Source organism: Apteryx mantelli, chromosome 6 (genome assembly GCF_036417845.1).
Source record: "Apteryx mantelli isolate bAptMan1 chromosome 6, bAptMan1.hap1, whole genome shotgun sequence".
In the NCBI taxonomy this organism is placed as follows: domain Eukaryota; kingdom Metazoa; phylum Chordata; class Aves; order Apterygiformes; family Apterygidae; genus Apteryx; species Apteryx mantelli.
In genome coordinates, this window is record NC_089983.1 from 20,807,408 (window position 1) to 20,822,946 (window position 15,539).

Here is a 15,539-nt window from a genome sequence, read left to right on the forward strand (position 1 = left end):
GATTTCAAAATGCCTAACAGCAATTAGGAAAAATCACTTCATTAACTATCATAAATATTTACCGTATTTTTAAAGCTGTCTAGGTTTAATTTCATTTCCCTTTTTACAAAGTGTTCACTTGAAACTTCTCTAAATGAATTTTGATATTATCTCCTACTACAGAACTAGCAATTTTATCACTAAATATGTAGGAAACAAATCCTGCTCTCAGGTAAGCTTTTGTTGGCTCTTGGACTTCAAAGCAAGGATATTTGCTCCAGTATTTTTTGTAGTCATAAACTGACAGATGCTTATGTAAAGTATTGTGGATTTGCAAGTGGACAGAATTAAATTTGCCATTAAATTTCATATAAATTTTGAAGTTCTGTGAGCTTCAAATCTCATATATAATATTGTCATTACAGAACTGTTTTCATATTTTTGCATATCCATTGTGCGTATTTTACGTATCCAGTAAACTATTTGCAGTACTGAAATAAGTGGTTAACTGCAGTGTTGTCTCTAACCTTGTTTTTCTTGATATTCCTAGAACCACCCCCTATCCCTTCTTTGTGCATGACCCCTATGGACAGAGGACTTTGTAGAGCCAAAGAGAGAAGATTTTTCTACAACTACTCAACAGGAAAATGTTGCCCGTTTAACTACAGTGGTTGTGGTGGGAATGAAAATAATTTCACCTCCAGAAAATCATGTTTGAGCATCTGCAAGAAAGGTATGGCTTCTGATATTGCCACAGGCTTTATGTTTACAAGAGGTAAACATTATGCAGGGTAGGGGCTGAAACATTCTTGCAACTTGTGAAAATCACTATTGGCCTGCTGAAATGTAATAGAGTTTTACAAAAATGTGAATGGTAATCAGAGGAGAGACAGAGCTAGAGGGAAAAGGATGGACAGTAAAAGTTTGTATATGAGAACAGAAGTAAGACAGCCAGGCATTGGTCAGGCATATGAAGACTTTAGGTAAGACAGAATGTTGTTTTTTCTTATTTTAAGAATGTTCCTTGAAAATAAGACTTGTCTCTTATTTCAGATAATCTTAGGTATGTTAGTCATACAGCATCTAAACTTACTTTCTTCATTTTACCTTTAGGATTCATTAAAAAAAAAGGTGGAAGAAGATTAATAAAAATCAAGAAGAAAAGAAAGAAACAGTCAGTAAAAGTTGTGGGAGATGAAATCATCACTGAAAGAATATAACTGATTTTTATAGAAATGTGAAGTATCCTACTACTCATCTGTGAATGAAAGTCTTATGTGTATACCATTTATATATATTTACTGTACTGATTATTTTGATTACCTGTTATTAAGTTGCTTATATTTTTATTATGTATTCCTCATTCATTTTAATAAACATTACCTTTTACTTTGGTAAGGGCTGTTAAAATGTAGTTTAACTGTACATATGTACCAGAGCTGAAACAGGACAGAATAGACTGTGTGGGTGTATAACTCAATCGTTAAAAAGTAGGCAGGGTTCAGTTTTACTTTATTGCCCCATTATTATTTTCTGAAACCTGTTTTTGTGCTAAAAAAAGCATAATGCTTGTCAAAAAATAATCACTTGTCAAGTGTGATTATCTCAATCTTAGTTTTAGAGAAAGGACTCTTACTAAGAAGAGGAAATAGGCATTGAATTTGTTTCTAATTGGATTTCTTTTAGGTCATGCAAGCTAGATGTAACTCCACTGAAGTGCATAGAATTACGTTACTATAAAATGAATATGAGATCAGAATCAACCCACCAAGACCATAAAGAGAATATTTAGGTTGTAAGTGTGTAAAGCAATGTGACATTTACATTCTGTGTACAAATGTGACATTTATGGATATTCACCATGATTTTTAAATATATTTGCTGGGGTCATTGAGCTTATCCTTGTTACTGAAGTAAACTCATGGCTAATAAGTCATAATTTCCAGAAATACATATTTAATTCTTACATAAAGCAGAACAAATTCCATTCATAGATCAAGTACAGTTACTTTAGAGATAGCATTACATTTACCCTCCAATTAAGGGTTTTTTTGTTTTTTTTTTTGAGACTGACATGAAACATTGGCTAAGTCCCTGCCCCTCCCTAAAGCACCTCTCTGATCTTTGGTAAATCTTTTATAACAAGATTTTTTAAAAGGAAAGGAAAAAAAGATCATTAGTTTCCTAATAACATTCTCAGAAGTTCCTGCTGCCAATGAAACAAAAATATAACCGGACATTTTCTGCTATGTTCTTTGTTGCTAAAAACCTTTTTTTATGTATCACATTTTTTCTTTATGCTTAAGATTCTGCTGAGAATAACGACACTGCCATTTGTTAGAGGTGTTGCGCATATCTTGAAGGATGCGAGGGACTCGGATACTATAGCAAGGGGCAAGGACAGCAATGTCAGAATAACTGATGATCAATTGTATTAATCTACCTTTGTATGTGCACTACAAATTGCATGTGAGATTTCAGAAAACGTGTGTTTTTTTATGTGCCTGATGATCTTTGGACTAACTTCACAAAGAGACTAAGCTTTACTGCTGAAAATGGAAATATTTATGCATTCTAAAGATCTGAGAGGATAAGTAAAAGTCATGGATTTTATGTAGAAATTCTATCATAGTCCCAGTTCTGGTGCCTCAGTTCTTTTGCAACTCTTTTAGTTTAAAATCTATTAAGTCTGATCTGAAAAATGCTCATGAAACTGAAATGTACACCAAAGCTTATTTATGTATAGTCTTTTCATATAAAATGTATGAGTACCATGGATTTAAAATGGAGTAACTTTATGAATTGGAGAACTGCAGTTCTCACTGGGGAAATCTGTAAACATCATAGACTGCTGAAGAGCAGTTGTGTCATTTCTTCACACAGAATTAATTTGGTGGAAGTGTCATTAACTGCCATTTTCAGTTCCAGTTTGACACCTTCCAATTCTGGTTCAACGTTTCTTATTGATCTTACTCTCCAGGTATGTCGGGTATGCCATGGCCTAGGAGTAGAATCTGCAGATGCGAGCTGCGTGTGCAGGAACTAAGCACTTGGACCAGCCTGAATTTGTCATTGCAGACAGGTGGAGAGCCCACGGTTTAAACCACTCCCAGACCCTCCCGCTTGCTGCGTAACAACTGCCTTAGCGCAGTGCTGTACATGGCCTCCTAAAGCAGGAGTCACTCTGGGCACATGAGGTACCAGAGAGGCAGGACTTACCAGTGAGCTGAACACTACGCTAACGCGGTTACCTGGCTTCTAGACTGATGCCGGTTTGTGTCTGCCTGGCTCTGAATGAAGGTGAATATGGAGGCGCCTGAACCTTTTCTTGTAGAAATGTTATGAGGAAGGCAGTAAAAATGTCTATTCTTCCATGCTTAAATCATTATCATTTCCTATGGACTGACATGATTTCTTACCATAAAGGTTATAATTTGCGTGATTGCTAGATAGCGTGATGTGCCTAGGAGTGGAGACAGAGCTGAGGTATGTGAGAGCTGGATTCTCCAGCAGCTTGGTGGCTCAGTAAGAACATTCTTAGTCTCTGGTTTCAGGTTAAAGCAAAGGAGAAAGTCAAAATTCAGCCAAGAGCTGAATCAGCAGCACACTTGCCACAGCTCCTTAACTGCCTTCTGTCACTGATCTTTACCCGTTAGCCAGTACAATCCTATACACCATGTTAAAATCTGTGATCTGCCATACTGACAAAGAAATACGAGATTCCTTAGCTTGATTTTGAGGTATTTGAGCTTGATTCACATTAAACTAAAGCATCTTCTGCCATGCTGGCAAAATCACTGAAACCCATTTAAACACTTCCAGAGCTTTCAGGTAAAAGAAAATGAGACCCATTCTTTAACAGCAGGAGTGCAACATTCGGATAACTCCAGTATTTATATAACTTTGCATTATTGGCAGCATTGTTCCTTTAGGAGAAAGATTTTTCTCATCATCAAGCCCGAAAAGTACTGGGGCAGAACTGTTTCTCAAGGCCTGTCCTCTGCCTCTCAGTCTTCAATGGCTGTGACGGCAGCTCCACAACCGGCATTATTTTTGGTGGGCTAGGACTCTGAACCTAAGCCTTGCAGGGACTGGGAGGAAGGGCAAGGTGGTTTGCCCACACTGTTTTTTAAAGCAGTCCCACTAAAAACACTAACAAGGGTTTGTGAACTCTACTTTTAGGTTTTATTAGAACACAAGTTAGAATGATGAACTTTCTAAACCAATGTTTTGAATAAGACAGAATAGATATAAAAGATTAATTTTTTTATATACAGATCTTCTTATGCCCTCTGTGTAATTTCATGGCAGGTTCTTTCCTTCAGGCTCCCTCTTGGTCCAGTGACTTGTCCCTCACTGCCTGAATTCAACACTTACAAAATTCACCTTGGATGTCCAGGAAAAATTCATCCTTTCTGTCCCTTCTGAAACCTGGCTGTGTGGCTGCTCCCTGTTCTTCTCAGTCTCCTGCTTGCTGAGCTGTCCTGCAAACTGGCAGGTTCTCCTCGCTTGAGTGTGCTCAGTTGCTCCCAAGGACTGTGCAGTCTTTATCCAGAACTGCTGTAGCTAAGACAAGGCAAACAGGTATACCCCCATGCTCTCATACCCCATAGTTACACTATACTAAAGAAATTTCATGTGCATTCATTTTGTATTAGCAGTGATTAAACAAATAATCATTTGAGGGATCTCTTACATCATTGCTGCGACAGAAAAAAACTATATGGTAGTGGCACCTCATCATTACCTCTGTTTCAACTAACCAAAAAAAATGTTATGAAGGGATTCATCTTTTAGGCTTATTACTCAGTGCAAAGAGAATGAAGACTGGAATCAGCTGTTGACTTTATCTACATTTCTCATTTTTCTTGTAACTATGTAAGAGTATAAAGCTGTTCGTGCCTCCAGTAGGATTTTTGGTTAGTTTTTCGTTTTTTTTTTTCCCCCCTGTGTTTGTACTAAGTTTGAGATTAATTAGCAGCATGGTTTTCTTTCATCTGTGAATTTGATCTTACATGGCAAACTAGAGTTTTAAAACATTTTGTTAATATGGATGATGCTTCCTTAAAATCTTTGCAGTTAGATTGCTTACTTATTTAGCTGATCAGTGACATGATTAGTTGCTAGCACAAAGGAATTAGTTCATGAGATGTTTATGTTTGAAATCTGTTCCCCTTCTGTTCAAAGGAGAGCATCAAGTTCCACTGGAAAAAAACTTTAATCCTATATTAATAGTTTTTGTTATGTCTGGTTCCAAACAAAGGATTTTCATGGATCTGGCAAGCTACACAGACGTAAAGGTCAGGCAGTTAGAAGAGAATGGGTTTAGAAAAAGTCCTGGAAATATTGTCTGGCTTTTCCTCTTCCCATTTTCTTTGTCTCCTACTGATTTCATAAAGGTGGTGCTTTTTTTTGTCAGTTGAAGCTAGCCTTGCTTCCTCTATCATACTGTTTGTGATGGTGAGAAGTACTCACAGGTAACCATCCCTTACAAAGTTAAGTTAAAAGAAAAAAACTAGAAATAGTATTTAAATAGAGACAAAAATAAAAACGTGAAGTTTTCATTCATGAAATAGATCCTATGTTCAGTGAACAGAACACATGCACCTGCCGTGGGTCTTCATCCATGAGTGTGGTTTTGTTATGTTGATGTCTGGTTTGAGAGGTCTGTTTTGGTAAGTTTAAAAACTGTTGTAGCTGCTGTTCAGTCAAATGTATTCCTTTCACCAATGAGCAGACACCTCACTGTTGGAAATACAGCCATTGTATTCTCCAGATCCGTTACACGCAGAGAGCAGATCTGCCCAAAGTCCACAGTCCTTAGAACTATGTTTAACAAGAGAGGTTCCTCATGCAGTATATGAATGCAGGTAGAAAAACAGGGTTTCTTATGAAACCTGGGCATCCCAAACTGGAATAGAACTGGTATCAAGCTAATATTTCTAACCTGAAAACTTAGGGATTTTTGTGGACTCTAAATAAAAACTGATTTGTTCATAATCAGAAGTTTAATCTGAGAGTGCACACTCTTCCTGGTGTGTACACCAGGTTTGACCACCATACCAGTTAGCCAGCTCTATCTTCCTACTGTGTTTTCGTATAGCTGTGCAGTGTATCAAGTTAGTTTTTCCCATAAAAAAATCCAAACTGCACTGTGGTCTGATTGTATCTTGAACAAATCCAGAAGTTTCTTTCTTGCCTTTCGTGTTCATTCACCTTGTTTCACTCCTGTGTCTTCAACACAATATCAGCGGAACAACCAAACTCAAGAGGAAGATCTGTGCATTTCTCAAAGAGAGTTAAAGGGTGAACATAATAAGGGGAAAAAAATGGAACATATACAGGGAATAAATAGGGAATAAGAGGGCAGAATGGTGAAGAGGTCAGAAAATAAAGCTATGCAAGTGCTTTACTGGTGACTGCGTGCTTGGAATTGACTAGAGCCCTTTCATTCGGTCTTTTTGTTCTAGAATCCGCCCCAGTAGCTTTGGAGGAAATATGCACCATGCTGTGAAATTTCTTCCACGTTGTATGATGGGAGCCAAGAAGCTGAAGCAATGAAGTTACAGAGATATGATGAGTTTCCACATATCATCTGACCTGCATGAAGTTGGTATGTATCCTTAGTCCAAACAGATAATGAAGTAAAATGTCTTTGAGAAGCAACTTAAGATGTCTTTTACTCAACTTTTTTTTTCCTCACATTTTTCCTGGTATGCCCTTCTTTTCCTCCTTTTTACTTTTACTTTCTATCCCTTGATTCTCTTCTCTTTGCATTTCTTTTTGAGCCAGCATTTCTCCCTGCATTTCCAATCCATCTACTTGTTCAAAACCAATGCATTTATTTACATTTTGAGAATGTCTTCATCTGTCTAGATTCTACCTTTCAAACATATTAATGAGGATGTGAAGATTATGCTTTATGACTGGTTTGTTTTAGTGTTATCTTTTTTTGAGAAAGAATGTGGAAAAAGTAAAGTGGATATGATTTTGAATGTATATTTAATAAAGTGGAATATGTATTTATAGTTGAATAAAATGGAATGTATATTTATAGTTATTAAGACTGCGTAAATATACACTCTAATATTTTATTCATAGGCATACATTAGCAATTACAGAGCTTCTGAGGTTTCCTTGGTTTTGATCCCATAATCTCTTTTGAACCTATAGCAAGCCGAGCTTGGATTCTGTCATCAAGATGCTTTTTCATGTGACTGTTTTTTCATTCATCGACCGTGTGTGGTAGATAGGCATACTTATTTGTGTCGAGAGGGAACAACGTGCACATAAGATACTCCCTGCAGTTCTGATTCTACGAATAGGCGGGCTATAGTAAGCCGCAGATCTCACGTTGCTCTTGCGAGTGCCGCGGCCCGCAGGTGGGAGCCCCAGCACAGCGCGCCGGCTGCGCCGCGGGGGAGCGCAGCGCCGCGGACCCGCCGCGCGGGGGCGCCGCCGCGGGCTCCCGCCGCAGGTGCGGGGAGGGGAGGGGACGCGGCGCTCGCTGCCACCTCGCCCGGGCCACCCCGGCGGGACGGCGGAACAAAACCTGCAGCAGCCCCTCGCTGGGAGCTGGAGGCGGTTGCTGGAGGGAGCTTTGCGCCTCTCCGGCGAGCAAGGTCAGGGTGCGCGGAGCCCGCGGCTGCAGCTGCTCTGCTGTACCGGCGGCGCGGCAAGGAAACGGGGCAGAAGCGGCTCCTCCGGCAGTCCCGCTATAACCGGGGGAGAGCGCTGTCGTAACCGCAGCAGCAGAAAGGGAATCCTCCTAGCTCATTCCGGTTAGTCTCGTTGCTAGCAAAAATATGTTTATTCCGGAGCTTTTCCGAACAGATGAAAACTTGGGGTAAGAGATGGAATTACGGTGGGGTTTTTTTTCGCATTGTCTTAAGCTTGCTTTGGTTAAAGTACAGTCAGCGGTGCTCATGTAGATCCCTTTTGAAGTGCTCACAGCCACACTGCTGGTTACCAGAGAGCCTGTATCGGGGTAATTTACACGCCTTTCAGCCAGAAGAAGGGGGAGTTAAAACAGTGCGGGGGCCTTTCTGGTCTTTGAAGTGCAAATTACACCAGCTGAGATGTCTCAAATACCTAAAGAGGAGGTGTAAGGAAGTCCCAATGACATCTAAATAAGTAGAATATAACAAAACTTAATTTACCAAAAAAAAAGAAAAAAACCACCAGCCCAACTGAGTTTTGCATGCCAAATCAAACATGGCCTATGTAATAATCTTTCAGGCTGATTTAGATGTTGAGCTTGTCTTGAACATGTGTGCTTGGCTAGAACACATGGATTATTTTCTAGGTTACAGTGTGTTAGGTACAATGTTGCTGCCTATATAGACCTAATTGGTCTAAAATAATGCAGCCAGGCTGGCTTCTGGTGAAATTCTACCACCTGAGGTGACACAGTTTATTTCAGAGAAGTTAATTTACTTAAAATTGTTCAAAATCGGATCTAACCCCTAGTTTATTTCTGTTTACGTTGGCAGAAATTTAGAGTGCCAGTTCTTAGTTCCTCACTGATTATAAAACTTGGAAACAATTCTCTTGTTGATGTAAGATCCTAGAAGCACCAACATTTGAATGTGCCAAATGAGTATTAAAGTCATATGCCTGCTCTTCTAGTGACCTTAGAGTGTGATTTCACAATTAGTATTGTCCAGTGGCAATATGGATTTAAAGTATTCCTGGCCCTCTTCCCTCTTTTCTAATCCTTCCTGACTCTGGCTTTTCTTTTGTTTTGATACTGTTCTATTTTTCATTTTTAGAGAAAAGATTTTCAATGGACAGACCAGTTTCCTAATCCTCCAGTTCTCAACATGTTCAACAAACATTTCTGCTGGTAAAAGGAGTGGATGAGCAATGAGTAGTGAGGACCAAGCAAAAATACTTGTTTCATGAGCCAATTAAGTAGTCGTGATTGCTGAGCACTTTTTATGAAACCCTGGCCTCAGGTAGGGATTACTAGTGTTAGAGGTGTTTAAAATACTCGAGCTTAATGCTCAATGAACACCCATTTGTTTAGCGTGGTATTATCATGGGCACACTCCATGTGTCCATTGATTTGGAGAGCAGATTCTGACTGTCTATATCTGTCACAGATACCCAGTGTACAAAGAGCAAGTGATGTAAGTGCTGGCAAAGAAAGACTTTTAGGTCCTGATGTAAAATTTTTTGAAGCTACTGTAAAGATTTCCTTTCATCCAGGTTTCCAATGCCAGTTTCCAAACTGGGCAGCTCATAATTGATGCTCTGCAGTCACTGGTCTTTAAAAAACTGTATGCTAGAGCTCAGCAATAATAACAATGCTGCTGCATTTTTTCTACCTTTAATATTTCAAAGACTTTTACTTAAATACTGTATTTTTTTCTGGAGGGGAAAAAAACAAGGTGGCACTTTAAACTATGCACTTGCTTGAATTTGAAAGTTGGATTCTGACCCTTAATGCAGTTTCGTATTTGAAGAATAGAAGTATTTCTCAGTATAACTTTTCAGCATTTACAATATGGTACATGACGCAGTCTCTGCAGTTTTTGTCAAAGATGGATCAGGTCACTCGCATTAAGGAGGAATGCAGCTATCATATCTTATTTGTCTTTGAATAAAGGTCTAAACTGATTTACTTCTCTGGATCTAGTTTGAAGAGGAAAAAGAACCTTACTGGCTTGATTGTGAAAAGACAGTGGTTGTGGTTTCCTTTCAGGCAGGATGAGTATTTTCTGACTCGTTTCAGAGCATTGGCTTTTATCTGGAAGGGCAAGTTGCAGCTGATCCCGGGGAAGGTGAAAGTAAACTGTCTCTCGACAGGCACAATGCTGTCAGAAGCACATGGTAACCATCAGCAGTCAGGCAGCTCTCTGCTCTGGTCTGGAAATATTAGGAGAGCCTCGCTTTCCTGGGATATGCCATTTGAGAAAGAAAAGTAACTTAACACTAGATGCAGGCGGGGTCTCGGTGATGTAACAGGAAGCGCTGATGTTTCGCTGCTGCTGCTCACTTACAATCTGACAACGCTCCCAACTCTGCCCAGAGCAGCTCCTCTCCCCACAGCGGAGTCACCTCTCCCGTTAGAGCCACCAGGCTCCAGTAACTGGATTATACTGAGGGGATCAGCTGTAGGTCTCTTATTTGGCTGGGGGGGAGGGAGAGAAACATCTCTTTTCTCCCTCACTGAAAAGGGAAATCGAACTGATCATCTAAGAATTTATCTGAAACCATTTTCACAAGAAGTGTGTGCGGTGAGTACAGATCAAAACAGTTTCACTGTTTTATCTAAGTACGATATTTTTGTGTCATCTGAATGCATATATTTTTAGATATACCAGAAGGAAGAGCTATGTGTGTGTGTGTGCTTTTACATTAACCTCAGCATGTGATATGTAATCTGCAGGGAGAGAGGGCTATGAGGAAAAGTCTTCGTTTATTTTTAGTGAGCAAGCTGATTTTTATAACTTGTGTTGTTATAATATATCCTTGAGGAAGTAGTCAATGGTAGATAGGTGGAAAGGGTGATTAAAAATACCCCAATCAACACTTAAAGGATTCTGTCTGAAACCCTAATAACAGCTAACCAAATTTTGTCTTTGCATCTGCAGAGAATTAGAGGCTTATTGGTTTGAAAAGGGTCCTTAAGGCTAATTCAGTACAACTGGAGGTCTTTCAAGAGAGGACGAATTAGGTGATAAACTGTTGTAGATTTTCTTGCTGAATATTCTCTTAATCTTCTTGCTGTTATTATACCAGAAAGAGATCCTATTTGAGTTATTTCATAATTAGGTTTTGTGTCCTAGTTATAGGACTTAAAAGATACAGCTTCTGTTTTGTTTGGACTTTGTTTGCTTGAGAAAGTTAGCTTGAGTTTGAAGCTTGTTCGTGTGCTGGGGTGTTTCTGTTTGAGATTTTTCCATACGTATACACACACCAAACTGATTTACTGGAAGGTAATTGTCTACTGTCCCACCTCCCTGAGAAACTATTGTAATGTGGACAATGGGAAGCGTGTGATTCCCTGCCTTCCAATACAAAGAGTTAAGAGACTTCTGTCACTTATTTCTTCCTCAGCTTTCCAAAGTAGATGCAATATCCTCTGTTTTTACAAATATGGTTCATTATTATGATGGGACCACCATAATTTAGCTTTGCTACAGCTAGTTTGCTTATGTGTATAAGTAAGCAATGGATCTGTAGAGTCAAGAAAAGGACTCTCATTTCTGAAGGACAGCTAAGAAACAGTATGGGCCATAACTCACACTTGGATTTGATCTGCAATGATTCATTTAGTCATCCGTATGTTTTATAGGCACTGAGATTGAACTAATAATAGAAATAGCTGAGGTTTTTTGCTCTCTCCCTTAATAAACTTATTCTCAATACCTTGGGGCCAGCTTTTGCTCTTGTTACAACAGTGCCAATACAGTCTGTTTTGAGTCATATTGTGCACACAGTGGGATCGTGTCATTCATTTGCAGTAATAATGTATTTAACAATTTAAAACTGCTCAGGGCAGTGATGTGCTGAAAGACTGGTGGCTGTGCTCTGAATCTGAGGTCCTTTCAGTAGATTCAAAGGAGTCACACTAGGTCTGGATAAATATGAATGAGAACAGGTCTGAATCTGTGTGTTTGCTTTCAAACTAAACGCAGTGATATCCTGTCTGGAATGCTCAATTTAATATGGTGGAAATACAGATCATTATTTTTACTTCTGTAGTCTGTTTAACTTCTTGTTGACTTCACTAGATATAGGAGCAATCCCAAGCTCTTTATCCTGCTTTGAAAATCTGTAGCACAAAAGGCACTAAGTACTGGTGCTGGTACTAAATCAAGCAAGAGGACACTTAAAAGTGCTTGTTTTGTTGAAATGATCAATGCAGTAGATGCTAAATGGTTTAGCTTCTTATTGTATGCTATTCTTAAGTAACTGTTTTAGGTTGTGGTAGGATGCCCTCATATGCAGTGTTAGACATATATGCGTTTGCAGGATTGAGGCCGGAATCTATATAATTGGCAGATTAAGCACAGACAATAACCAGATAACAATGTTGAACAGTTTGGCTTCAATTTTTGGTGTACAAAGCTATGTACATAAATATAAAACTTGGGTTGCAAGTTCAGGAATTGTATTGTGCGAGTCCTGTTCACCTCAAATTTTATTGTGCTCTGAATTCCTGATCAGCAGGAATCTTGCTCTACCTTAAGGAATGTGATGTTTGTCCCTTTGAATAGACTTCTCCTGATAAAAGACAACTGTTGAAGTCCTGGCCCAGTTAGGGGCAGTGGGATTTTTTTTTTTCCCACTGACTGCCAAAGGGCAGAATATCCCTAAATGTGGGTATATTTTTTTTATATTTAATCTGATTACGGATATCATCCAATCATTGGTGTTGTGTATCTACTGGCAGATATTTTGTGATAATTTCTATAGTTTTTTTGAATGCTCGAGTTCTTTGGAAGAAAATACTGCTATGAATATATTTTTAATAGTACAATGTATGCAGAGATACTTTAAGAACGTATATCTAGCCACTTTTATAGTAAATACTGAACTTAACATAAGCTATTTATGAAGGAAATTGAAGGCAATTCTCCAGTGAAAAGTCACAGCCTACAGTTAGGAAGGCAAACTAGAACTTCTCTTTAAGAAGTTGTTCCCATCTGTTCCCAATGTGTTTACAGAGTTCTGGAGCAAAATTCCTTCTGTGTTTCTGATTAGTTGTCATTTCTATAGAGCAGATAGACAATACTGGCTCTACCTCAGTGTTTTGGTCACCTCTGCTCTAGAAGCACGTGTAGCTATGTCATTGGGTTTCATATGCAGTGGTTTGCTCGGTTAAACTTTGCACTTATTGGAAACAGCCTCGTAGTTGCTCATGGAACGGCTCTGTCAGTGGGAGATATTTTCAGTCTTTGGTATAGCAAATTGGCAGAGCTCTGGAACTAACTATATCATTCATTTCCCTGTGTCAAAGAATGAAAGAATACTTATGTTACCAAAATAGATGCAAGTTGACAAACAAGTAACTTTTAAGTGGTAAAATGAACCTGGAAGAGCGTGTGTGTGCATATGTAAAATTGTCTATATTGTTGTGACTTTTATTATTCCTAACGTATCAAAGAGAAAATGTATAGTTTTAACAAGATACTTCCAAAATAAATTAGTCCTAAACCTCATTCTTTGTTTAGAAAACCATAAGTCACAAGTATTAATATTTTAAATTGAACACATTTGAATATTATTTTCTTTCAATTTTTAAAAGGAAAAGGAGAAAGCTTTCCATGGGTGTTCAAAACTCCTTTTTTTTTCTTTGCTATGCTCATGTTGGTAATGCTAGTGTGTTGATTATCTTTTATTTTCTATTCTGATATTTTCAATGTAATATACTTGCCCAAAGAGCAGCAGAAATTAGCCTATTACTTATCTACTATCTTCTTAGAGAATTCTACAGCCAGTGCGGTAGAATATAAAATGATCCTATTAAACCTTTTTCCACTAGAGTATTTGTTTTTAGCATTACTTGTTGTCTTATTTTAGAATCAAGGGCAAAACTGACAGGCTAAATTTTCACCTTTTCAGTCACAACTTTGTTTTCACAATTCTCTCTCATGCATATCCGCCTTAGTCCCCCAAGCTTGTTTATAATGTTTATGTTTTCCCAGCAAAGTCTTTCTTTTTCTGCCCTAGTTCTGTGCAAACACTTTCCATCACTACTGCAGTATATGCTGTCCAAAAGAGCAGAAGTGATTTATTTAGAGTTGATTTTCCTTAGAAAGATGAATTCAAAATGCATTTAGCTGAATGTAATACATTAAAAAAAAAAAAAAAAGACTTTACATGAGAAAAGCAATGTATTCACTTCAAGCAAAGAAAGATTTTCAACTGGTGTAAATCTGTAAGTGTCTTTGAAGCTGTTACCTTTTAATAAAGAAGAGATGTCACCCAAGACATTTCTGGCAGTTTTGGCCACTATTAAATCATAGCTGACAATTGAGATACTAATTGAATTTTAGAAAAAAAAAAACAATGTTGTATTCCTGGATATATGCCTGGAACCTCCAGGCATATTTTAAAAAATATCTCAACCAAATTTAGTGAGAGTTTTGTTTAATGAAGCCCATATCAGTGTGACTTCCCGTGTAATACAAAGGACAAGGAGCTAAACACAGTGATTAGTGGGGGTTTTTTTTGTTTTTATTTTCAAAGCAGTTACCTCATATACTGTGGTATATGGTAAGCTGTTTTTAGGCTGCATATTCTTTACAAATCCTAAAAACGACATCATCTTTTCAGCGTACTCAATGGCAATTCCACACTTGAAAACTGGACACACTTGACATTTGCATGGGCATAAAATGTTACGCTTGGTATTACCACTTATATTGTACCCTCCTTTTTTTTCCTCCCCAACCGTAGTAGTAAAATCTTAGAAATTAATTAGAATACTTTTAATATTATTTTGGTAGTGGCAACGCTTATGAAGATTCATTAAAGGAAAGCAAAAGATGTACTGAAACTTATTTGTTCTATCCAAACTCTTTGTTTTTAGACTTCAAAAATATTTTTCCTATCAATGTTATCAGAAATGAATGTAGTTTGTCTCCCAGTTTTGTTGTGCTCTGTAATCCTCCTAGAAATTTAAAAAAAAATCAGAAATGAGTAAGAGCTTTGAATATCATGCTTTTTTTCTCCGTGGTTGTATATATCCATTTATTTGTTGACCTAAATGGAGTAAAAATTGTGACATTGTACAAACTTCTGTTACCAAAAGGGTGCGTTTTTTCACTGATTGTCCTGAAGTGTTCTGTGTAATGGGGTCATTTGTCCTTTTGTCTCTGTTAGTGAAATCCAGCAGGTGTCACTCTGGGGATTAAATAAGGCATATTTCACAAACAAGGATAAATCTGTTTGGGAGATAGGATGTAGAATTTAGAAGTAATGCTTCTAATGCATTTTTCCAGGATAACTTTTTGACCATTCCATTTTTTATTTTTAAATGTCTTTTTTTAATTACTTGTTTTAATGTGTGTATTCATCTTTCTGTGTATCCCTTTGAATATGACAAAAGACATGTTAGTATTAGGCATACAATGAGAAGTTTCGCTCACAAGTGTCGATTTTGAAGCACAGGCTTGGGAATCAGTAGAATATTGCCTTTATGATATTAAAAAACGCTTTTGCCATCTTTTCCGGGAACCAAAATTATTCTTTTTGTCAATGGAAGCACCAGTTGCACAAGTAGTGTGTTTTCAGTTATGATGAATCCAAGGAGGTGCTCTGCAGTAGGCTGCAGCAAGCGAATATATCTACTGAAACAATCCAAATATTGTTTTGTAGTTAAATTAGATAAAATTGACATGATAGGTTAGTAATTATTGAATGTTTCACTGTAAAAATATTTGGAGAAGAGAAACTTTTCACATTCCACCAAGTTGTTCATACAAGAAAATTAATGCTGTACTTTTTTGTAAACACGAGCCATATTTGTTCATCGCATGGAGCGTTTTTTTATGGATTGGTAAAATGACATGATTCTTGCATTCTGGTGGATTTTTACGTGAATG

General features: G+C 37.9%; 2 protein-coding genes across 4 annotated transcripts in view; both read left to right on the plus strand.

Annotated features, from left to right (window-relative positions):
- TFPI (tissue factor pathway inhibitor) overlaps positions 1-2,603 on the plus strand; it is a 44,748-nt gene extending 42,145 nt beyond the window's left edge. For both annotated transcript variants that reach the window (XM_013960745.2, XM_013960746.2), the window contains 2 exons: positions 530-712; positions 1,093-2,603. In XM_013960745.2, coding sequence (XP_013816199.1) covers positions 530-712; positions 1,093-1,199 — 290 coding nt within the window. In that variant the 3' untranslated portion in view covers positions 1,200-2,603. The remainder of the gene's footprint in view (positions 1-529; positions 713-1,092) is intronic.
- Positions 2,604-10,036: 7,433 nt separating this feature from the next.
- Positions 10,037-15,539, plus strand: part of CALCRL (calcitonin receptor like receptor) — a 70,603-nt gene continuing 65,100 nt past the window's right edge. For both annotated transcript variants that reach the window (XR_001295134.2, XM_013960682.2), the window contains exon 1: positions 10,037-10,220. The gene's annotated coding sequence lies outside the window, so the exon portion shown is untranslated. The remainder of the gene's footprint in view (positions 10,221-15,539) is intronic.